The sequence below is a fragment of the Esox lucius genome, chromosome 13 (assembly GCF_011004845.1).
Source record: "Esox lucius isolate fEsoLuc1 chromosome 13, fEsoLuc1.pri, whole genome shotgun sequence".
Lineage (NCBI taxonomy): Eukaryota > Metazoa > Chordata > Actinopteri > Esociformes > Esocidae > Esox > Esox lucius.
In genome coordinates this window covers 24,890,165-24,916,186 of record NC_047581.1, presented here as the reverse complement: position 1 = coordinate 24,916,186, position 26,022 = coordinate 24,890,165, and the positions used below count along the sequence as shown (strand labels likewise).

Below are 26,022 nucleotides of genomic sequence, written 5' to 3'. Positions count from 1 at the left end.
ACAATAAGACAATAAGAAAAAGCCCCACATGACGTAGATCCAAAGGAGGGGCTTTTTCCTCTATCTTTATGTGCTCCAAACAAGGCGCGCGGGTTGAACAGGAAACAGAGTGAATTCAGCAATACCGGACAGGTAATTGAGAAAAAAATAATTGACAAAACAACAGCATGTTTCAGCGGCCCTTCATTAGAATTATACCATAAAATTGAGGTGGTATTTATACTTTTCAAAATTTATTTTCTAATTGGTCTACATTTTGCAAAACTCCCATGCAGTGATTTCTGCATGCACTCATCAGGTCCATATACGATGGGACCAGTTCAGTGATATTGACCCAACTTGAAACTGGAAATAGGCAGAGTAAAACAGTCTGGAAATATCAGAGAGATGCATGTATCTGTCCTTAATGTTTGATAATAAGAGACTGGATGTGATTATTTAATTGAATTCCCATGTGTGTAAGTTATCTAGCTTTTGGCTGAAATAACAGTATTTATAATTTGAAACCTCTGCATCTGGATTCTGTTTACAAAAACTGTATGGTAATGCTAAGGTAGGAAATCAATACTTTTTCATCCTATGAACTGACCCATCCAGCATCATTGATTTATCCACTAGGAAAATGTTTTCTAATATCCTATACCCTTTATAACGTATATATAATTCTAAAATCTATTTACTTTACCCCTTAAAAAATAGTTTTTTTCCAAGGCCTACATAATTTCTTGCAATTACAAGCCCATTATTGTCAACACATGATAATGACAGCTTGTAATGTGTCTCTGCCATATGGGTCGTATCACACAAACACACTCACACTGTATCCTCTATGTAATATTTGACAAAACGTGTCGGAAGAAAGAAATGTGGAGCAGATTTGTAAGAAAAATGAAAGAAATGCATGCACCTATTCTGTCTACCACAACAGTGGTAATGGTGTGGGATTTTAAAGGGCGCAGAGAAATTATTGAATGGGAAGTTCTTTCTGAAATTAAAGTTAAAAACAAGTACAGTTTAGACAAAGACAGTTTGAGCAATGATCAGGGAGAGAACGATGACATTTCATGAAAGAGTTGAAATAATTGCGAAGTCTTAATGATACTGCGGCAGGATACTGAAACTAGTCAGAGACATAAAAAAGACAAAAGTCATCGTACAAGCCTCATAAACCCACGGATAGAAAAGCCTAGCTTACCCATAGCCAGTTCAGAAGTATTGGTAGATTGAAAAAGAGATAAGAAAGACAGAAAGAAAGTCTGATTTGGTTTTAAAAAGAGGCTACCCAGACATGTGGATAGATAAGGCCATACAATTTCACAACACATCAAACTCACAAGAGGAGTGTACAACCTAAAGAAAAGGTGATGAGTCAAAAAACTAAACATGCAGTGTTTCGTGACATGCTCTGCTTTAGGCCGACAATTCATAGACATTATTCGGAAACATTGGCATATAAAAGAAACGATTTCTCCACCAGTGGCGTTAAGACGTCCACCAATTACAGTCGTAGTGAGCTCGGACCAAGTCCTGATCAAATCCAAAATGAACCTGGGTGAAATCCCCTGCAGAAGTTATACAGGCGTGCCACATGTGCATCTATACTTTCTGCCTACCTCATGCAGAGGTGCTTTGTGCGTTTAAGGCGCGCTGTGTAAAATCCTGCCTCTAAATAATAACACGACTTGTCGTCCTTAAGGCCTTATAGTACCTAGTCCAGGATGGTTTAAGTTGGGAAGGATTGTAGAGACTGTATAAAGTGATTATGCAAACTGAAAGACGGACCGACCAAAATGTTTCAATGGGGAATATCTCAGGGGACTCATTCTTTTTAGTCTTTCTTGTCATGAATCACATTGTTTGCTTACTGTACATAATCAAAAATAGACTTGTTTTACATAGTCCTGTTTAGCATTCATTAAGTTAAACACCTGTGTGCAGAAATTTTCCCTGTTCAAAGGCAGCCAGTCCAGACAAAGATTACGAAGCCGATGATGCTCTGTCCTCTGAATGCAGCTCCTTCGTTCAGCATTGTCTGGCTCTACTGGTAAATAACATGCCGTAACCAAGTTGTATTGACTCAGCTGTGAAACTGACTCTGACGTGACCCCAGAAGCACCACCTCTACCTGGAAACTGACAACTGTAACCGAATCATGCTTAATTTAATGATGGATGCAATGATACTTTTGGATACACATTGTGCACCCTGGGAAGTTTTCCAATAGAAGATTAAGCCTAACCCTAGGCTGTCTTTTGAACCAAGAGAATGGCTCAATAGAGGATCATCGAAAATGCTTTTTAACTAGATATTGGGTTAATCTGAGTCTGTGAAAGGGACACATTATTTTGCTAAACAGATGACCAGACTGCTAACTAGCAGAAACAGTTTGTCAATGTTGTGCAACTGTGAAGTCATTAAATGCCAGCATAAGACAGAGAGACCTTTCTGTTTGATACTGTGAGGATTATTGCTAATCAACGCCATCAATTCACTAAAAAGTGATTTTCCCATCTGCCATTGTTCTAGTCCCCTCTTCATCATTAACAGACAATGAGACACAAAAGCATTCTTTCAACCATCTTTGCGAGTCCTGAAAGGCTCCATCTGTACCATCCCCAAATCCCAAAGCAAAAAAACAAACAAATGTGAAACATATATAAACACACAACACCAGCGCATATATACTTTTCCAATGATCAGTCAAAGACAGCATGTCCCTGGCTGCCTGTCTGGGAAGAAGATAGGGCACAGAGACAGGCGTCTGTCCTTGAGAGGCTTTCTATTGTCTCTCTGTGATTACCAACAGCAGCATTCATGTCGTTATTTTTATAAATACGGCTGTTTGGATGTGTCCTGTTCCTGCACTCAGCCCAACCTAGTGTTATTTTGGCGTTGCCATTCATTTCCTCCCGCTGAGCCTTTCGTATCTATATAATTATTCCACCCGCCTGCTCCTGACCACCATTGCAAAGGCAAGGGGAGTGGTGAAAAGCGATCGAGCTAGAAAGAGATTGGGGTTGGAGGTTGAAATAAATAAAGAAATGGATGTGTTTCTGTATGTGAATTTCATTGAAGAGGGTTTCTTATAATTACATCTTAATAGTAAGTGTACATTCAGAGAACATTCAGTAAGGTCAGAGTGGGAAACCAAACATTCCAAATGAACTCATATTCCCAATATACCATAGTGTACTGTTCAAGATCAGGGTCCACATGATAATGACACATAGGGAACAGCGTTAGTCGGGATGCAACCGATGACTGACCGCCTGTGACTGACAGTTAAAGCTAACACAGGATAGGGCAGGCTGTTGGCTGGTACCCATTTCAGAAATGCATTTTTGTAACTTCCTTTTCATTATTGAGTGAATGCAAATTGGCCTTATAGAAACCGTAAGCCAACAGCAACACAGGCTGTACTATGATCATAGCCAACCCTGGAGCCAGGCAGCAGCAGTAATCTCTGGACGCCCTCCAAGCATCTGCTGCAATGTAACCTGCATGCCAACCACTAACAGTAGGCCCGGAAAACCTCCAAAATGACAAACAATTCCATATATTATGCACTCATTTCGACTTGAGACCTACATATGATCCCTAGTCATGTAGTGATTGTAGTGCATTTTGGGAAGTAGGCACAGGGAAGGCCACCTTACCATGTCTTCCATGTGACCATGCAATCCTTAAAAGATGTCCCAAATGCCCCCTACGCTTTAGTGCACTACATTTCATAGTGTCCATAGGGGTACTGCGCTATTTCAGACACTCCACAATTTCTACAGATGCAATAACAGCAAATAAATCAAATTTAAAACAGCTTTATTGACAATTACTGTGAAAGTAGTGTTTAAATACAAGGCCAGAGCTTACATGAAGCTCAAACAGTGCAAGAAATCAGATAAGAAAGGATCCTAGCTTAAACATGGATTGATTTAATTTGGACTAGATTGCTTTATCCCTTATGTTGGGTTTGTTTCAAAAAAGCTAAGTATAATAAAAACGTCTTAGAAAAAATGGAAGAGACTGAAAACGCCTGATGAAACCCTAAAAGAGCTGTAAACAGTATCATTTTTTTCAACTTCATTAAAATACAAAACATACATGCTTTCCACATTGTTCCTGAATAGGCAGTTCATAACATACATACATACGTACCGGTACAAATCGAAGAGTTCATTCTAAAAATAAACATTAGGCTACAGTACACATTCTTCACAGACATTGCACGCAACGCAAGACAAGATTGGCCATAACTATTCCCCTGCTCTGACTAGAATGATCATCTCAAACTAAGAATCTCATAAAGTCTATGGTAAATATACTACATTATGTGAATTGCCTTATTTTGACAAGTGGGCCGTTTCAATGGAGCCTGAGGTAAGCTTTAGCACGTGAGACGCAGTTCAACCCCCCCCCCTCCCCACCCATAAATAATACCTGGAATAATTTGATATGAAATATCAAAATAAAGCAGCTTAATTCTGGAAAAAATTACAAAATAAAATGACACACTGATAGTAGTGTCTAAGAGCCACTGTAGCATGTTTCTTTAAAGGTTTTGATCAGAATTAAATTTAAGAACAGGATAAATATTTACCCAGTGATGCTTTGCCAAAGTGCCATACCTCTGGCCACGTTCCAGACCAACTACATGCGTTGCTTTGATCAATTAATGCTTGGGAGCCAGGTCATCGACCGACTTGTCGGCCATCAGATTGCTATATAATATGTGGTAAGCGGATATGTTTACATTTAAAGTAGACGGTCAATAGTGAGTGCATATATTTTCATACTTTTTCCTACTGGTCACCCTGCGGGAATCCAAACCTTGACTTAAGCCACACGGGACGTAGTGTTAAATACCTGCCCAGGCACTGATACCTGGCATGCGTCTGCAGTGTAGACTGCTCGGAACGTGCCAATTAGAAGCGTTGATTCTGTCAGTTAATGACCATTGATTGGTTAGACCACCAAATAGTGCAACAGGTCTAACCCATCTCCCAAAAAAAACACAGTGACTGAAACAACAACTACATAAAACAATCCGGGGGAAAACAACAACAAAAAAAATCAATATTCCCTTCTTTTATGCTTATTCTGCTTGCGCCCGATGTCCACCTCGTCCAGGCCCCGTCCACTTTGCCCAGAGAGCTGAAGGTCTTGGAGGGACTGGGCCAGGGGCCTGTGGACCTGGACAGGCAGTGGCCGCTGGACACGGATAGGGATGGGCTTTAGGTCCGGGTCAGACAATATGGGGTCCAAGGCTGGCAGAGGGAGGTAGCCTCCATCTCTGGGCAGACACAGACAGCAGCCTGCGCCAGACAGGTCCAGCTCTCTGTACTCAAAGCCAGCTCTCTTCAGGATCTTGAAGTCAACCATGTCCATGGACTCACTCATCTCCACCAGGAGGTTCCAGAACATACAGCTCAGTATGATCCCCATCAGCTGGAGAGACATGGAATAGACAGGAACAGCTTTGGGTTAGCTTGGGTTAGACTCACACTGTTTCCCACATAGCACACTACTTTTGACCAGGGCCGGTAAAAACTGGCACCCCAACTAGGGTGTAATATTACAGCTGGAGGGACTCGTACATACTGAAGTGAAAAGGACTTTTGTGTTTGTTTAACATGCTTGTATGTACCCGAAACCACAACGGTTGCAGAGGAAGTATCCAACACTTGAATAAGGTAATACCTTCCTTTGGTCCCAAGCCAAGTTTTATATAAGGCACATCTTTGGAATAGACTTGTTCAGACCTGAGCTGAGCCGATAAGAAACCCTGGCTTTCAGATGGAGGACAATTCCTGCAGACAGAATGTGGTCTAGTGGACCGTGATGTGCTGTTTGCCTGCTTCTGGACAGTGTGGACGGCAGCTCGTCCACAATGATTGGGATATTTTTATCTAACAGCACAGCTGCTGCAGAATCAGTTATGTGGTGTAATTACATCTCATGGGGCACTCCATAGGAGTCTTTGGGCAAACCTTTGACAGCGCAGGACGGAGACCAGGCTTACGAATGGAAAGTGGATTAAAGTAAAACAAGGCAGATAGGGTGAGCAGACAAAATCTCTAAACAACATGAAAATACTATCACCGTGAATGGATCTTAAAAGAAAACCAGTCCAGCTGAGGCCATATTTCTTAGAAACACCGGTCATATCACAGTGGTTGTGTATACTGGTGTATACTCCTTTCTCATGGGCCCTGGTCATACCTCATGGGCCCCCCTGGTCATACCTCATGGGCCCCCCCGGTCATACCTCTTGGGACCCCCTGGTCATAGCTCATCGGCCCCCCCGGTCATAGCTCATGGGCCCCCCCGGTCATACCTCATGGGCCCCCCCGGTCATACCTCATGGGCCCCCCCGGTCATACCTCATGGGCCCCCCCGGTCATACCTCATGGGCCCGCCCGGTCATACCTCGGGCACTTCATATAGGATAGGCTGCATGCAGACAAAAACCTGAATAAAGCATTGGACAGACAGACTGACCTGTGGAAGCCCAATGGCACAGCAGAGTCCAATAGTTGTTCCCACGTTGTCTCCCATCCACAGATTGACAGCATGGATACAGCCTCGCACATGGATCACATCAACCAGGACCTCCCGCTGACAGGCAGGCCCAACGAAGGACAGGGCCAGACAGAGAGGAAGAGAAAGGCAGAGAGAAAGATCTGATGTACATTTGACTGATTGCAGGCCTAAATGTGTTTCGTACACAACGGAACAAAACAAAGGTTTTTTCAATATCAAATAGCATCATCCACCAAAAATATGGTGGATGATGAAGATAGTCTCAAGGCAGTAAAAACCAAGACAGCTGAATCAATATCAACACCCGTCTCGACCTTCCTCTGTTTGCTGACATTTGGTAGCAGGCATAGCACAGAGATGTCCAATTAGCTTATTTGCCGTGTGCTGCAGAGCAAGCATTTTGTGGCCATGGATGTGAATTATCCTACTGCAGCTCTTCCTTGTTGGGGTCTCTTGAAGTGCCCCAACAGCACCCTATTGGTGTATGGCAGAGCTCTGTGCCGGCCTCCCTCAATAGAAATGCACCATAGGAAACATGCATTTTTGGATCCACCTCTTGAGCTTCACAGACCAATAATAAAGGGCAACTAGTAAGCAGCACAACAAGGGATGGAGGGAGTGAAGTGTTCACAGCCTGTTAGGACTGGGAAACACTGGACACTTATCTTCCCCTCACCTGTTGGCTGAGAGTCTGGTAACCACACAGAGTGTTGACGACCTCCCCCACCTGGGAAAACAGGAAGACAATACGATTACCAACAACAGTAGTCATTTACGCTCCAATCTTGTGCAAAGAGCGGTAGTGGGCATGTTCAAATTCGGAACCTGACACAGCCTGGATTTTCTTGTGTGTGCTGTTTCGAGTACAGACAAAATAAAGAGGGTGAGAGAAGACACAGGCAGGGAGAGAAGAGAGTCCAAAAGAGGAAGACAGATTGAGACAGGATGAGAAAGGTAGAGAGACAGAGACGGAGAGAGTAAGACAGGGCAAGACAAGAGACAAAGCGGGAGAGGTGAAGGAGAGAGTGTGAGAAGAGAGAAGGCTAGAGGTCGAAAGAGAAAGAAGAAAGGCTTAGAGAGAAAGAAGAACGACAGACAGGGCATGCAGAAAGACAGAAAAAGTTAGAAGGGCAGAGAAACAACGAGAGCAGGGAGAGGTACTGATAGGATTGTTAGCTCAGTAAATGGATTTAATTAGCTCCCACTCCCTCCATGAAACAGAGGTCTCGAGGTCCCTTCCTGTACCCGAGTGTCTCTCCACATTTCACTGTAACCCATTCAACCAGTGTTAATTGGCTAGTAATGCAATACATGGCCAGGGGATGAGAGGCAGGTGGGAGGCACTGTACTGAGAGCATCACATGGATCCCTCCAGTTACACCGTGGCTAGATGTCAAACTGACTTTCTACAGAGCGGTGAAAAGGAATTTGTCCTCATCTACACTTCTTCAATTGTGCATGTTTTTTTTTTTTTACACTGAATGTTACTGAATCTTCATCCTAAAAAACAACATTGTGTAATAGGAACCTGAATGAGCAATTAAAACAACAAGGTGATACTTAATTACGTTGTTTCAGGAACCAAGTATGTAACACATAATGTCTAAACAGCACTAATATACTAAATAACTTGCCACCTTTAGCTTCAGTGAATGTAACCAATTCCTGTAGTTATTGATCAGACTCATGTTCCTGTGAAATTATTCCAACCCACCTCTTTATGCAGAGCTGTTTTAACTCTGTTACAAATGTGCTTATTTTTAGCATGAACTGTTTGTTTCAGGACTTGCTGCAACAGTTGGGTTTAGGTGTAAATTAAAATCTTACCTACTTGTTCATTTTACTCCACTGTCAATGTAAAGGAAATTAAACAAAACATTTATATAAACCAGAAAGGGAACCAGGCAAGCCTATTTCAGCCGGCCTGCAATTAAAAGCGATAACGGTTGTTGCCCTCTCAAGATTCAAACCCAGGTCTCCCATGTGGGAGGCTGGGTCTTTAACCACTATGCCACAGTGCTACACGTTTTCCCAATGTCGGTATAGCATCTCGACATCAGATCATTTTGTCTCTCGTCTCTTTTGTTTCTCCCTGTGACAGAGCAGGGAGAGATCTAAAACATGCAGGACAGTGCCCAGGAGCTGGGTTGAGAAACACTGACATAGACAGTATGGAATTCAATAGAGGAAATGGGAAGGTGAGCAAGAGAATCTCCAAGTTGAAGAAACAAGTTGCCCTGTACCACAATCGCAGCTACCAAATGCTGTCAAACCATAGGAAAACACATAGGGAGATAAAGGGAGAGCGCAGTAGCAGTATTTTCTAGGGAAATCCATGTCTCTGTCACGGCCATGAAGTCAAGAGCCTGGTGGGCAGCATAAGCTGAGATTTGGCCTTGTAGACAGCAGATTGACAGTTCCAAATACTGCTGTGTAGCGGGTATTCTATACGGGTTGACCGGGCTGGGAACACAAGATTAGAAACGGGACAACGGACAACAATAAGCATCTTCCTCTCTTACATTACTGCTCTACTCCCCAGAACAACTCAGCAGAAAGTGTCTTTGTTTCGGCGACAGCCTTAGTTTGTAGGTCACAACGTTGCCGCTAGACAAGATGCCACTTCAAGGTACCACTTGAGGGAACAAAGAGGCCTAAATACTCACACCAATAGAACGCAGCCAAGGGAGGGCCAAACCACGCCCCTACTAGCCTGGCAGAGAGTTAACACAGCAAACACTAACAAAAACAAAGCAAGTGCTACTAGACTTCACAGATTAACTGGCCAATTGAGAGCAAAAACAAACCAGCTTGATTGCGTCTAACTAGCAAAACAAAGCCAACAAAAGCATGATAAAGAAAAAGGCATTCTTCTTCAGAGTACACTCCATCAGACAAGCTCAAATGTAGCACACTGACCAGCAGACATCATCTGCTAATAATACCAAGTAGGGAGGCCCAAAGCAAACCCACATTAACCTGGCAGTGAACTAACACAGCAAACACTACAAATACAACGGCTACAACTGGCTTATTGAAAGCAATGAATTCCCTCAGATTCCCTTTGTCAAATATTTGTCTCTGAGTGACAATCAGAGGAGGCAATTACTCTATTACTGCACTGTAAATCTCTCCCATGTACACAAAACACCAAAGAGAAAAAGTACACTTTGGTGGAGCAAGAGCACAGCTAGCCTATTCATCAGAGGACAATAATAGATCTCCCTAAGGGGAAAGTCATTAAATGTGGGGAAATTACATCCATCCCATTTCATTTGGTGGTGTGAAGACCACCTTTTACTACGAACAGAGTATATTATTTAAAAAGGAAAGAGAATAGAGCATATTGCTTCAGGGTTAAGAGACTTCTGGTTGCCCAGAACTGATATTCATTTAAATTAAGTTAAGTGATGATCCCTGGTTACCACAGGCCTGTACTACTAGTCTGCATGACTCAGTGTACTGAGACACTGCTGTGTGTGTGTGCGTGTGTGTGTGTGAAGCCTGCTGGAGCACTAAATGTGATCCACAGAAACATGTCTCCCAAATAGATGTGAGAGGCAGGCGGGGAAGGTAATAATACCGGCTGAGGTTCATGTGTTATCGGTTTTCACCTGTCAGAGCTCCTGTCACACTGTACACACACAGTCATGGTCTAGATACCATGTGACAGGCGGCAGAGCTGGAGAACAGTGCCAGCCCAGCTTTGAAGTCAAGTGTGGAGTTCTGTGTGGAGTTGCGGGTGGAGTTGCGTGCAGAGTTGCGTTCACATGAGGGCAGCATTCACCTTTTGTCGGACACAGCATGTATAAGGGACGCCACAAGCCAGCGGCCCGGTGCCATTGCAGAAATGGTACTGATTCACACCCCAGTCTTTGTACTCGTCCCCACCACAACAAGAGAACTGGAAAGAAAGAGGGAGGAAGGGGCAGCATTATGTTCCCATAATGCTGCTAAGTGCTATTTGACTAATTGTTACCTGGAAATGATCAAATCAGCTGCATTAGACATTTACATGTACAGTTAAATCATTAAATAAATAAAAATATTAAACCGGTAAATCTTAAAACAGCACCAAACACAAAGTGATATAATAAATAATAGATATTCAATACAAAACCGATTTTCTACACATTGCAGTGGTTCAGGACTGGCAACATTCGCCTGCCTTTCCTTGTCTGGTATGAACATAGTTGAGGTGAACTTGGTGAACTATTTGCAAAACTGTTCACACTGGCTCTTTTCTTCCTGGGCCTGAGACAGCTAATGACATTAGGAGGAAAGGCACACGTAGCCTGTATCATTGTTCCCTTTTCATATATACGTGCGGAATTACTGTCAAGTAGGGTGGGAGATGTAATGATACGACTGGCCATTTTTCACAATGTCAAATGCCATTTTTTATTCATTTCCATTTGACCTGTGTGGCTAGGTTTACAGTTAGGACACAGCCGTTCAGCACAGTAAGCGACAATTAGGGCAACATTCTAAATGCGTGTACCTCATTTGCAATAACCTATGTGTTTAAAAAACCTGGTAGTAAGACTACCAAATAAAAGATAAATGTATATTGTACAAAGAGCAAAAAGAACCAAGCAATATAAAATGTCAGGTTTGGTATGAAAGTTCTATTCTCTTTTCATCATGATCAACCATCAAATTAATAAATAGGCCTAATGGAATTCAAGATGAACTAACAAAGTTCTATAGTCTTTAGGATATGCCCTTTGCCTACAAAACTAATAAGAAAAACAAATCAAATGAATAAGCCACTATGCATGCTTTATAACATTTGGACAACATCTCTATGAAAATAATACATGATATATCTTACGCCAAGAAAATAATAATTTGTGGACCAGAGTGGGTACACAGGATACTGTTTGCGTTTTGTGCTGCAGGTCTCCTGTCTAGCTAAAGACTTGCATCTGTACTTGAGCAGGCAGCTTAAACCTTCAGAACAGGGTTGTACATCAAACAGATTATCTATTTACAGAGTAAAAGTGATTAATGTGCATAACTAACCATTACTGAAAGTATTTTGGTCACATTTATTTATAAATCATGCATATATAAACTATATTGATTTGGTTATACTTTAGATATCCCTCACGTACTTCTGATCAAATCAGGTTGACCTCAGGGACCAGTCTGATAAGGAATTGAAAATCACAACTTACCTGGCTTTTGTGGGTGCGGGAAGGAAATTTCACAGATACAATTGAGCTTGTATGTAAATCTGGGGATTAAAGGAAGACCTCTAACCTAACGACATGATCTACTCTGCTCCGAGTCATAAATGGTTTGCTTATTCCCTCTATAGTGCACTAGCATACACCAGGATGATAGACAGCAGCTGTTTGGAATTCACACTTTCTTATCGTTTAAACGCTAGGCCGGCCTGGCTTATCCCCCAAACCCATCTACCCCAGCCAATAGATCTAGATGTGGAGATGATCGGAGAAGGAGGCATGGCCCCAGCACACCCGATACTCGGCACTCCATTCCTGACTACACTGAAAAAAAATCAGAAGAATTATGTCATATGTTGACACAAAGGAAAGCAGCAGCTGTAGATCCTGTCTTTTAGTTGGATTATAGTGGCAGCAGGGGCTTGTTATTGTCTTTGTTCTCTCTGTGGAGCTCAGCAGCTTGGAATTCTACTGCAGATTGTGATAAAGGAACACTAGTAGCTATGCAAATGACCATATCTACTTCCAAAATGACACCCTATGCCCTAAAGAGTGTGTAATTTTGATCAATAAGGCCAAAACATGGTGGACTACATAAGGAATACTACACAATTTGGGACTCCAGCAAAAGCAAAAGCTTTGAGGTTGTGAACAATGATACGAAATGAAAGGATTAAATGCCTGCAGCGGAAGAGCTTATAATGTGGTCCGATTAATTAACCAGGAGGAATGAAAAATAGAAAATATTAAATTAGCCAACCTCTTAAAGGCTAGAATACCACCAGCCATCGTGTTTGTGTGTGTTGAATGAAGAGTACACTGAAATGGCTACAGGGTGATTCATGATTGAAAAAATGAAACTAAAACTATGCATCTTGTCACGAACCGTGTCATCTCACACATCCTTCCATGGGTGCACACAAACATATCCCACCATTTCCTGTCTGTTACTTCTGTTAATTAAAGGAGGCCTCACCTTCTGTTGCACAAAGTCCAAGATATTTTTGAAGTCCAGATCATCATAGTAGTGCTTGATTCCCTCTCGTATACTGCTCTGGAACAAAGCTGACGTCTGCCGTGTGAAGAGTAAAGACAGAGAGGGGAATGGCGGCTGAAGAGTCGACATACATCACACGGAGCGCTGCTATGATGGGATCTTACTGTGGCTGGAGGCTATGACAAAGGGGACACCGCTGTACAGTATGAACATGTGTTAAAGCTGGCGTGCGTGTGCATGTGTGTAAGGGTCAGAAAGCAGAGAACTAACCTTCTTCTCAAAGATGAGCGCAACAATAAGAGCCACAGCCTGCAGGAAGAGTAGCACACAGAGAACACACAGGAACTGGCGGGGAGAATGGAGAGAGACAGAGAGGTGTGGGGGGCTGAATTAACTTACTGCTTATTCCCATTAAAAAGAAGATTGAAGAAGAGGCATCAGGACAACATTTGCAAAATATGTACACTTAACTTACATTAGCAACGGAAATGTTGAAAGCCGAGAAAAGGTTTGCCTGGCGTTCTTAATCCCCAGCTTAATCACCTAAGCTTCATTAAAATTGTGACCAGACATCCCTTTTTAACTCGGCCAAAACTTTAAGCTTCAGGTCCCAGAGTATTGCTGTATTGTTGTTCTTGCCCTCTTATCAGGGACTGATACAGACTGGGACTGCATGTGAATGCAATTTACTATAAGGTAGAATAGAAAAGTACTCCAGCAGTACTCCGGGCAGACAGGCTCAGCGTAAAGAAACACTGATATAGGCTATATTATCGAAATCCATTATGCAAGCCAGGTACCCCTTTGAGCATGCCTATGTGTCCGCAATGTATGTACAGTACAGAAAGGAGAGATATTTTTGCCTTGTTTTCCAATGCATAGGATTTTGAAACAAGTCTCATAGGCTACCACTTTTCTAATCCTAGGCGACTGTAATGAAGTCTGATTCTGATGGACTTTTAAAACTAAAACGGATTGCTTTTCATTTCATTAAGGGACATGTAATACGTGTTAGAATCAGGAGTGGACCTCATATCATCATGCCCACCTAATTGTCCCCAGCTTGGAATTTAATCATAATTCACTAATGGATATTTATGAGCGCAAGCAATATGGCAAAGATGTCAAATATAAATATTCAGATATAATGGAATTAATTAAGCGTGTAATATGAAGGACGCATGAAAAGTTGCTTGAATCATTTTACTTCAGCTAGTTGAATATTTTGCATGACTTGCTGTCTATTGGCTACAGTGATATTAACGCTACATTTAAGATTTGTGTCAATGCCATTTCATGAGGCTTCATCGAATAAAAATAAATTGTAAAAACTTTAAAAGGGACCAAAAGCACATTATTCTTGTTCCAGCTTTTTGCTGGTCCTAAATAGGATATGCGATTTTGTTGTTCTCTCCTAATAAAAACAGTAACAGTGTAATACGTTTGTTGAATTGAAAACTGATGTTCACTGGTATTTCATTTTGTAAATAATTATTTAGCCTAATACATTTGTAGAATCTTATTCTTCAGTAAAATAGGAAGAGAAAATTAATTGAGAGATGATAGGATGTTTGTGGCTTTTTGAATAATTATTTAGCATAATACACTATTTCCGCTGCGTTCAATTTACGGCAAAATCCTCCCCGCCATGACAAGAAAAAAAGAATTAAAACGTTTTGTTTGACACATTTGTCATGGTACAACACCGTTCGTAAGGGTATTTACCACATTGTCCTATTTTCTGCAGGCAATTTGAGAAACACGGATCGCACTGTAATAGTATTTGGAGCCACCAATAACGCTCCGTGCAGACGAGCTGAACGAGTAGTAGGTAGCTTAGAATTCTGACAACGGAACAATGAAATACACGCCTATTTGGGAAAAGTCATGGAAGGAGGAGGGTGTAGCTTTCAAAATGGGAGTTTTATTTTAATTACAAACTCAAGTGCTAATTCCTTTAGGCATTTGGCAGTCCTAGAGCTAAACTGCAGTTCAGATACTGCCCTCAGGGTATAGTCAATCTGGTTGTTTCAGACCACTATTTAAGCTCCTTGATGGTTAATTCATATTTGTCATTTCCACTTCCTCCATAACTCCCCCGCCCATCCACAGACATACCATGTGTAGCAAGGTCTTATTGTCCCTGAGGGAGCCCACCATGCCCACCAGGGACACGGTGAACATCACCAAGCCCAGCAGGATGAGGACCACAGCGGGGGCCAAGAACACCCCCTCCAGTGTCCGGTTCTTCTGACGCTCCACCTCTGCATACACGCCCACGCACAGCACACACAGTCCCAAGAGCTAGGTTAGGGCAGACGTGGGAGCAGGAAAAAAAGGGTATGGAAAGGGAGAGAAAGGGTAAAGGTGAGAGGGTCAGGGTGACGCAGAGTGACCCTTTCTACATCCGTATTATTACAGACAGTCACACTGGGTAACAACAGTGTGTATGGAAAGCATAGTTTAACCAAGCAAACATGTTTAAAATATTTTATCCCCATATTCCCTAATCCCTTTATCTCAAAGGCAGTGCACAATAATGGTTTCTAAACATTATGGAAGTTACTGTTACGGACCCTCCCAAGTAATTCTGTAATGATTTTCCTGATTTGGTACACCTGATTCAAATTTTATGTAACGGTAAATGTAGCGGTGTACAATCATTTTCACCATAAGGAAATTGCATTCTTGTTGTGTCATTTGTTAAATAGGATTACCTTTATCAATGAACGTGGATTTAATATAGTTGAAATGTGTCCGAATGTAACAAAAAAGACAACTTTACAGGGGGTGTACAAATGTTTTCACATAAGTGATCATCTCTCTAAAAACAGTTTTGTTTTTAGAGTGCTGCAATCTGACACAAATGCTCAATAACAGGTGTTTTGCTTCTATTTTACCAACACAATCAACAATTGCACAACTTGGTTGAATGATCAGTCTTGTCATTGACATCCGGCATCTAAAAAGTTACACTGATTGGCCCAGGGAGTAATGCATAATCAGAGGGGGACAACATGTTTACTGTTGTCATTCATAATGTAAATGCTAGCTAGCTACATTCTCCAAAAGCTAGCTCTGAGGAAGCATTAGGTGGTGTGTATTTTCTTTTTTTTCTCTCTCACAAATAATCAAGTTAAACGTCATCACTAAGATGTGTCTCCAGGAGTTATCAATGTACCCTCTGACGTAAGAAAATATCAACCAGCTACCATCCAATACCCTACGATTGTCTTATTGAGGAAACTGTAAAGGGGTCGACGTCACTGGTAAAAATAGCCTTGTGTCTTTGGCCGTCCTTTCAGCTAATTTCTACCCACTGGGCCAAAAAATATTTGATAATCATCACCAGTTGCCAAATCACTGCACCGCCAGGAAGCAACGGAGTCGTAGATGAACAGCAAACAGACAACTGGACTGATCCGTTTCTGCCTTAAGTAGAATGAGAATGAAGCTAGATCCAGACAAACTGTGAGACTGAGGAAAAACCCATCTGTTCTGAAAAAAACAAACCTTATACAAGCTATGCAAAAAGGATACACTTACAATCTCTGGAAGCATTAGTTACTCTCAAGCCCAAAGGAACATATGCATGCGCGTCATACTGGTTCCCGCCAAAATCTGGGAAATTGTATTAGGTAGATTGAAGAGACAAGACGAAGAAATAGCTTTCATTAACTGAGAGGTTCTCCTGTATGGCTGGCTGCTGGCCAGGAAAGCTCTGTGAGAAAGACAAGCCAAGGAACTAAATCAATCACTGTTGTTGTCTCTCAAGGAGGACTTGAGCCATAGGCCCATGCATTAGAACTTCCTGGCCGGATGACTCCTTTTCACTGACCACAGCCTACTTGACCTCGTTCCCATTTTTTGTCTTGACCCTCTTCCCACTCCCATGAAAAGCCAACTGACCTTAACATTTCATAGAGATTTTTTTGACTCACTGGTCACATTTGAATATCTCATATTCACGGGTACAGTCACTTATAAGCATGCAGATAAAACACTGCTTAAAAACAAATTTCATTCAACAATGCAATGTTAACCTAAATAAAAACACAATAGGTTAATTGTGTTCTAAAATGAGTTGAAAAAACAACAAGAGACTCGGCAGAGCATCAGTCTCCAAAATAGGAGCAGGTGAGCTTTTTTAAAATTTGATTACTGGCAATGAAACAGGCATACGCCAATGCAAAATAGCTTTTTGTATTTGGCATATCTGTGCTGGCACTGTTTGCGTATGGGGTCAGAGTAGAATCTAGACAGTTTGGTATTTGTGTGGTGACTTCTATGTATCAATAAAAAATTAACTAGCCTGTTACATATAGAACATGAACCAAGTTGATCACAGCACTTGTTCATATTCTTGAAGAAACATAAATTAGACATAATATTATTTTAATTAGATTGGTTTAATCATGCGAAATGGTATATAATGGTACCAACAAATATTGATAAACAATTTGGCCTTTAAGGCCATTTACTCTTCTAATCTCCATCCAGCACAGCCAGAGGAGGACTGGCCACCCCCAGAGCCTGGCTCCTCTCTTAATATCTTCCTAGTTTCCTGACTTTTAAGTGAGTTTTTCCTTACTACTGTGCTTCAACATCTTATTGACTGCTATGTGTTTTAGACTAGGAATCTGTTTAAGAACTTCGGAATTACCACTGTTGTAAAAAGGACTATAAAAGTACACTTCATTGATTGATTGATTGATTGACTGAAGGGGGAGCTAAAAGGACAGAGAAACAAAGAAAGATGGGAGAATTACTGAAAAGGAGGGAAAACATCAAAGTGAGTGAAGTCACAGACAGTAAGTAAACTAAGTAGAAAAAGGCTGAGAAAGAGGAAGAGCGAGAAAAACCCAAGCAATTTATTGTATCATTCTAAGCAGGAGTATGGCAGAGAGAAAGAATTGAAAATGACTGCAATTTCCTGTGATGTGAGGAGAGTCACAGAGTGGGAGTGAGAGAGGGGGATTTATTATACCCGCTGATTGATTCCAGTAATACGAGTATTCACTATAAATGCTGTCGGAAAAAGAAAGGGACTGTGGGTCAGGGTTAAATTGTACTGATAAAGTAGCAGCGTAAGTAAAACACACTCATACAAAAATGCTGATTCATCCATTTACTTACGCTAGTGTTTGAACATAAAATATTACACAAAGTGGCAGAGAGCCCTTTAGATGGTCAATGGAATACAGAAGGTGGGGGAAGAGGAACTTGGACATTGGCCAGGCACACAGCCAAATCTTTAATCTAACAACGTGGATATCCATCAAATCCTTTATGGTTTATTCGCTATAACAGGACCACAATGCATGTAGTGAAGTCATTTTTTTCTGTTTGGCTTTCACTGCATAAAATCGATTAATTGTCCTTTCCAGGTTGAGAGGTTACATCTAACATTAATTCCCATGCGAATATATGATGGTAGCTTAGCTAGCATACATAAATCAGTGACACAACCACATAATGGGATTTATACGTATAGAAGCGTCATACACCGAATTTTACCTTAAGATACGATGAAATACTGAGGAGCTGGAGAGGCCGATGAGGCAGAGGGAGCGCACCGCCAAGCCTAGTAGTGTGCTAATACGATTTAATGTCAAATCACAATTCTTTTTTTCACAATATTATATGGATATTCTGATCTCTAGAATCAATGTTCATTCATTATGCTGTCGACAGCTGTCTTTTAAAATTACTGTAGCGGTCGCTGAACAGGCATGTTAATAGGGGAAAACAAATCATATTATTCCAAGTTAAATTAATGTTTTGACAAATTAAAGAGCACGTGCTCATTAAAACAAAGTTAACTTGTAATTGTAATTTGGTTTTTGTGCTATGTCTGTTTGTTTGAAATGTGTGAGAAAATATGATTTATTTTGAGACTTTTCAGTAATCATCGGCAGCATTCTATAATTCTATTGGGGTCTAAAGGGTTACTTTTAGAAGTTTTAAGTCATTTCAAATTGAGTGGTTCTTATTTTAATTAGAGGTTGCTCATGGGGATTAGCTAAAGATTGTCCTTTCAAGTATATAGCCTAATATTATTTGAGGTTTCTTTAGCACTTCAGTAAGTATCAGGATTCAGTTGTGATATTGTGATGAATCGTGATGTATTGAATTGCAACATGTGTATTATGATGTATATTGTATCGCAAGATACTTGCTAATATTCACCCCTAGCCAAGCCCTGCTGCCCTCACCATGGCTTGGCCCCAGCAGCGCCCCAGGGAGAAGGGTGCAGCGCCCCAGGGAGAAGGGTGCAGCGCCCCAGGGAGAAGGGTGCAGCGCCCCAGCGATAAGGGTGCAGCGCCCCAGGGAGAAGGGTGCAGCGCCCCAGGGAGAAGGGTGCAGCGCCCCAGAGAGAAGGGTGCAGCGCCCCAGGGAGAAGGGTGCAGCGCCCCAGGGAGAAGGGTGCAGCGCCCCAGGGAGAAGCGTGCAGCGCCCCAGCGATAAGGGTGCAGTGCCCCAGCGATAAGGGTGCAGCGCCCCAGCGATAAGGGTGCAGCGCCCCAGGGAGAAGCGTGCAACGGCCATCAAAGGTACGACCACCCGACCCTATTCCTCCCCCGGGGGCCCACCATGAAGCTGCCACCACCCCATCACAGCGGCTGGGTTTTGGTTGATGATTTTTCCCTCACCTCCTCCCAACAACCCTTTTATTTATGTTAATAAAATGCCCACTAGGGGCCTGAACACATCCTCTGTGTCTCTCCCTGTTACACTAACCACAATGAAATTGTTTTCGCCGACCATTGCCAAAACACCTCTATAAAGCCCACCTGCATGACAACACTAGAAATGAAAAGATTCTAAATAAACCAGCCATTTCCACAGACAACTTTTTAATCATCTAGCAGGCACAATGATTCAGATAAACAAATAGGAGCAATTAGGGTTTAATGTCTTGCTCAGGCACAGAACAGCAGATTTCTCCCCTTGCTGGCTCTGAGATACTAGCCATCTTTTGGATACTGGTGCGATGCTCTAACTCACGGTTTGGAAAATTAAGGTGGTTTGTTTAAGCATTACATAAAAAAATACTTCAGCCCACATTTAAACACTTACAATTTGTGAAAAAGGTTGAGAATTTTTTTCACTCATGTCATTATTTGTATTATATTATAAAAGGGATATGGTACCCTGAACAATGATCAAATTTTTCTGGTTGCACAAAGGATTTATCCATCAATAATGGGACTATATTTATTTAACTGAAGAAAGGAATTCTTCACTATAAACTACCAATACCAAGGAACGTTTCAGCCAATCAGGAGGGAAATTCAATCCAGTCCGTCCCTCACATTTCAACTGGAATTTAATTACAGTATTTTACACTAAAGTAAGCCATTTCAATTTGTTTCTCTCCTGCATTGCAGAAATGCTCCATATAAATGAATACGTAAGGGACAGATCCAACCCCTGGTTCACTTCTAAAATATCTCATGCTATTCAAAACATAATTGAGGCATGGCCTAACGCTATAAAAACAGTATCCATTACTGACTGGCAGACTTCTAAGCAATTAAGGAACTTGTGCATACACCTTGTTAGCGAGGCTAAATCTGACAATGTAAATACAGTATCAGATTGTAATGGTAACTTGTCTAAGTTTTAGAAAACTATAAAGACCTTGAAGAACAGTGCTTTCGTTCTTGTGGCAACAACCTAGGGCAGATTTGTTGCATCTCACTGAGAAAATGTCCGTGCTACACCAAGCAATACAGGAATCGCATCTCTGGAACTCTTATGTATGCATTGATATGATGTCGAGTTTGATTGGGTTTGCCTAAAATGCCATGGTTTTTCGTCAACAAAAATATCCTAAATATTTTTGACTGAAAGTGGACTAAAACTAAGAAATTACTACAATCAAATGATCACTTCAATTTTGTTATATGAGCATTACACATCAATGCATCAGTTCCTTTATACAACCATCCTAGAAATAAATTCACATTTTTCTTAGCAATGACGGAGTAAAAAATATATGTACAGACGACATTAAGTGCCACATGTAGTAATATTTGAGTCCTGATTGGTCAATATTCGTACATGACGTCTAAAATGGTGTTATTTGAAGTACAGATTTTTAGATAAGACGGGACTCCAGTGGTGTTCCGACCCAGTCTATAACCTTTGTTTTAAGTGCTAAAGCATAGTGGATGTGTCCAAGGCAAAAGCCAATTCTGAGCCCATCTTGCAGCATAGGTGTATCATTATTTTTCTATTTCCATCACTTTAGATAATTTCCCCAGAGTATCGGGTCGCCGTGAAGGCTGGCTACTTCCTGTAATTCGGCGTGAGATCGTTGTGCTCAAAGCTGTCAAACGGAAGTCAACAGTTTTTTCTAGTTCAATACGTCTACTTAATGGGGATGCTTCTCTGCATGATTGACTGAGCTTGAGCAATTGTCCCTTCAAGAAAGTGTGTAAAGCTGTTACAGACTCCAAACAGAGTTATGGCTGCAGTTGCTGCCAAAAGTGCCTTTACCGAAAATGTACTGAAGGGGTGAATATCTAAGCAATCCATTATTTTCTCTTGTGTATTTGTAATGAATTTAGAACAATGGGATTTTAACTTTTTTATGTTGATGACAAGTGTCAAAAGGTCCTAATGAAATCCATTATGATTTAATGTTGTAACAAAATCTGGGGTGTGAATACTTTTAAGAGCCATTGTAAATAAATAACATTCCACGAAGTTAATGCATAATGTGCACAGAGAGCAGAGCTGAGCATCCTGTTAACCTCTCTCAAGAGCACTGGGACTTATGCTCTCCCATCTCAAGCCCTCTTTCTCTGTCTGAGAGACTATTGGAGTAGACCTCTCAATACAGTTTGCACTCCAAATGGAATCCCATTACATGTGGGCCCTGGTGAAAAGCATTGGAATACACTGGTAGTAAGGTGCCATTTGAGACAACTAAAAATGTATATCCATGACATATATATTTTAATTTGGAAATGGTGATGGTATCTAACAATTTTACATACTGATCGGTGAAGCACATAATGTTCCTTTTATCACGACTGTCCATTAACGATGCGGTGTACATCGGGCAATATTGCAGAACATAAAGTAATGCAACAATGGCACATTAGTAGAGCTGTTGCTAGCCAATGCTTTTACTGTCTACCCATTCATTCATGACAATACCAAATTATATTGCTGAATTATAGTTAAGTAAATTAACTACCGTATCAGACGACGGGTGTACAACATTAATTATTAATTCAGGCAAACAATTTTAGAGAGTTATGGTAGCTAGCAAGATAATTGGCAATCCAATCAATCAAGATACCGGCATCTCACGCTAGTAGCTAGCTAACAGAAACAATGGCTAGCTAGCCGGCTTTGCTAACGTCTGTTAAAAGGTGGTGGATTTCTGACAGTAAAATATAGGCCTATGTAACCGCTTCCCACCCTGTCCCTGTAGCAAATCCATATTAAACACTTACCGAGAAAAGCATGGAGTAGACATTTAAGGTGAATTTGATGAAATAATAGAAGCGGTTGCTGTTTCTCACTTCTTTGTACGAAGGCATTTTGCTTGTTAAATTAAGAAAGCCAGCTAGCTACGGTAGCTAGTACCCAAGTTAGCTAACAACGTAGCTAGCTAGCTAGTTTACAGTAGTAGAAGCATTAGCTATCAAAACTGCACTGATTAGCTATTTACCTTGCTACCGTTTAAGTATATACACGTATTAATTTTCAAAACATTTCGATTTTGCACGAGAACGTCAACGCCTTAAGTTATATCTTATTTACTTTCGTTCAGTACACCAAAATCCCCCGGTATTCTCACAAACAATAACTTCCGTGCTACTGTCCAAGTACTCGGTTACGGTACCACAATTTAAAGTGCCAGTGTAGTGACACACATTGTAATAACAATGCAATTAACGCATCGTATAATTATCTTTTTAAAATAATTACTTAAATTGCTAGTTTGGAATTTATTCATTGTTAACTATTTTTATATATAATTATCCGAGAAAACTCGATAGCAGGTAATAATGTGGATAAGGTGGGAAAGAAGACAAAGGAGCTCGCTCTCATCAGCTAGTATTGATTGCATGGAACGTTTAAGACGAAATTGATAACATCCCAGGCTCTTTTGCCACATTAACCGTCCATTTTCAATGAGCAAATTCAGTGCATTTACTCTGCATTGCTCCTCTTTGCATATGCTGTTGTTTGCTGTTGAGTGAGTAATTTTGGTTGCCTATATGTGATCTGAGTTAATGAATACTGGATTATGTCACTTATTTTTGTTGTACCTAATATTGCAGGAGCCGCTGGTAGAATTTACACGTTTTGCTAGCTAGTGGGAATCCCGTATACCCTGATAATGACGCGTAAAAATTCAGCTCAGCACTAGGGACCAGATTCAGCACCACAGCCATTGAACAGCGACCAGGCAGCTTCCCCCGAAAGCAAACATCCAGTCAGTTGCCATCCACCTCCACAGCACTTCGCAATTCAGTTTTGACTTTTTCCAGTGAAATGCCCTCAGTGCTCTTGTACTGTGTTCCCTGGTCTTTCCCATTACACGTGTTATTTATTATCTTTATGGACGTTTTAAAACCAGCACACATCCATAAATGGAAAATGTACTTAAGTAACAAACATAAGAGTCAAATAAGCATATAATTTGTGTTTCTAACTGGATATACCAGATAAACAAAAACATTTTCTTCAAGAATTCTTCAAGAATCAGTGGGTATAAATAATTAATTTGTAAGTTAAAAAATAGATGTTGCAATACTACACACCACTGATGTTGGCAGGACTGTGTTGAAGCCATGTAGCTAAGTTTATCTATAGATGTTGTTACATTTTTTAAAGCCCCCTTACTGTGCTCAATTGTAAGCGCTCTTGCATTTTAATGGAATGCCAGCAGCTCCTCACTGCACCTTATAGACACCTGAGCGTGCCTGCAATATCGTTTTTTTCCATATATTGTGTAATATTCAATAATGGATGAATTATTGATGCTTGTGGTGAGGGCACTGGATTAATGAATGAATCACGGGCCAAATGCACAAAGGGGTCAGTCTCTATTGGAGGACCACTGACACATTACCAGTAACAGACTGATGGACTGACATAATTAATGACTGTCACGGTAACTGTTGTCATTGTGAATGATAGTCAGGTTTGGCTAAACAAGTTTGTCATTACCATAAATTAACAGAAACACAGTTGGAGACGTGACACATTTCTCCCCACGTAAATATTCTATACATTTTACAAGGCATATGCCTATGATGCTTTTAGGGTGACTCAAAATGAAAGTTTAAAAGGAATTAAATAAATGGGTCTGGGGTTGCCAACCCCTCACCCCCAAAACAAACTGGAAGAAGAGATATCAAAACAAGACAGAAGCAAAAAAATTATCTGCCATTACCATTCGAAAAAGGTTACAAAAAGGTCAAAACAGAAAAGCTAATTTGATCAGCAAGCACTTTGAATTTTGATTTGTTCTCATGTAAATCAACAGGACAAAGGTCAGAGAAAGGGCTCATTACTTTTTTAAAATGTTTAATTTTGGGAAACTAAACTGTTACTCATGCAAATTATTGGAGTTCATTTGCACAACAATGTGAGTATGACATTTAATAATTTATCAGAAAGTACCAGATGAACATTACTCTGACAGGACAACACATGATTATGACTGTAATAAAATTACACTAGTTGAGTCTTAGTTATCTTTCATCTGAGAAAGTTATGTTTAGCTGTCATCCAATGTGACTCAACTTTTTATTTTTAGTTGTCTCAATTACTTTTGCAATACTGGCATCAAAGACCACAGCTGACTTGAAGTAACAATGTTGCAACAATTCCAGTACTTAGGCTATAGTAGACCCTTTTCCGTGCTGTTAAAGGGAAACAAGGGCAAATTGGCTGTCAAAGTGAGCTCTTCTCTCAGTAACAGAGTGGTAGAGTAAAAGCACATGCTAGATCACAAGGTTATACACCCCTCCCCACTCACTGCTACGCTACATACAACAGTGGTTTCATGTAGTTGCCTATGGTATAAATCCTACTTGTGGCTAACAGCACATGATTGATGAAACACATATAGCAGCTTTGAGAAAACAACAACTTTTTCTAGGTCTAATTTCAGAGTGTCTTTCAGTAACCTGAACCAAGTTTTTTTGAAGACATCAATCAATCAATCAAAATGTATTTATAAAGCGCTTTTTACAACAGCAGTTGTCACAAAGTGCTTTACAGAGACACCCGGCCTTAAACCCCAAGGAGCAAACAACAGTAGTGTTGAATTTCAGTGGCTAGGAAAAACTCCCTAAGAAGGTCGAATTTTAGGAGGACCCAGACTCAGAGGGGTTGGAATTAGTTAACATGGATTGATGGTTAGCATGAAACAAAGGAATGGAGACGTTTTTTATCTAAAAAGTGGTCAAATGTTTAATGCTTGTGGTAAATGTTTGCTTTAATATATTGTTGGTTTAGGCTAACTTTGGGGTTTTCACATTGGTTCACTTTGGATTCAGTACAGAGATATCTATTAAAATAGAGAAATGGCTTCTGACAAGAGGCACAGGAAGATGAGTTATGTTGGGTGGTGCTTCTGATGTATTTTGAAACTTGCTGATGTGTATTTGTAATCATTTTCATCAATCATTTGTTGTTGCACACAAGTACATTTTATAAGCAATACATCAAAGCCCAGTCATTTGGCAGTTCTCTCAGCATGAAATGTTAAATCGTAACCACTCAACCCAAATGTAACCCATTAAAAATTATCTCACAATTACAAATACTTTTTTAAAAATGTCATTTATTTTTGTATGGCTGTAATTAACAAAGTTTTATTTAGAGCTTCTGAGTGGATGTAAGTACCTCAAAGATTTTCTAAATTTGCCTACCCTCTCTTAGATCTCAACATATTTTTTTGATCCTATCTAACATAGAGGCTGACCACTGAACCCATTCAGAATGAATTAATCTATTTCAATATTCACTGATTCATAATTAATTTCCTTCTTTTTTTGAGAAACAGTGGCTTGAGAATAGAGTCAAGTTATGCACTAAGAAATGAGCAAGTTATAGGAATAGTAATCCTGGAGTGTCCAAGGTGCCAAGGTGAACCAAGGTGAAGTACAGTCTGTGCCAAGGTGAAGTACAGTCTGTGCACTATAAATTGAATAGCGTCATTTGGGAAGTAAAGATGGATACAATATTATTCACATGATGACTATGGTAGGCAGGAAATAGAGGGTTTTGCAAGACCCATTTGCAGCTGATCAT

The 26,022-nt window shown here is 40.7% G+C and overlaps 1 protein-coding gene across 1 annotated transcript; it reads right to left on the bottom strand.

Annotated features, from left to right (window-relative positions):
• Positions 1-3,802: 3,802 nt before the first annotated feature.
• Positions 3,803-22,596, bottom strand: zgc:110329 (uncharacterized protein LOC550500 homolog). The gene is made up of 8 exons (XM_010902711.4): positions 22,203-22,596; positions 14,848-15,033; positions 13,000-13,074; positions 12,709-12,804; positions 10,328-10,444; positions 7,217-7,267; positions 6,499-6,615; positions 3,803-5,445 (listed from the first exon to the last, which is right to left on the bottom strand). Exons 1-8 carry the CDS (start codon positions 22,287-22,289, stop codon positions 5,071-5,073), a joined length of 1,104 nt encoding a protein of 367 aa, XP_010901013.1. The 5' UTR covers positions 22,290-22,596; the 3' UTR covers positions 3,803-5,070.
• Positions 22,597-26,022: the final 3,426 nt, after the last annotated feature.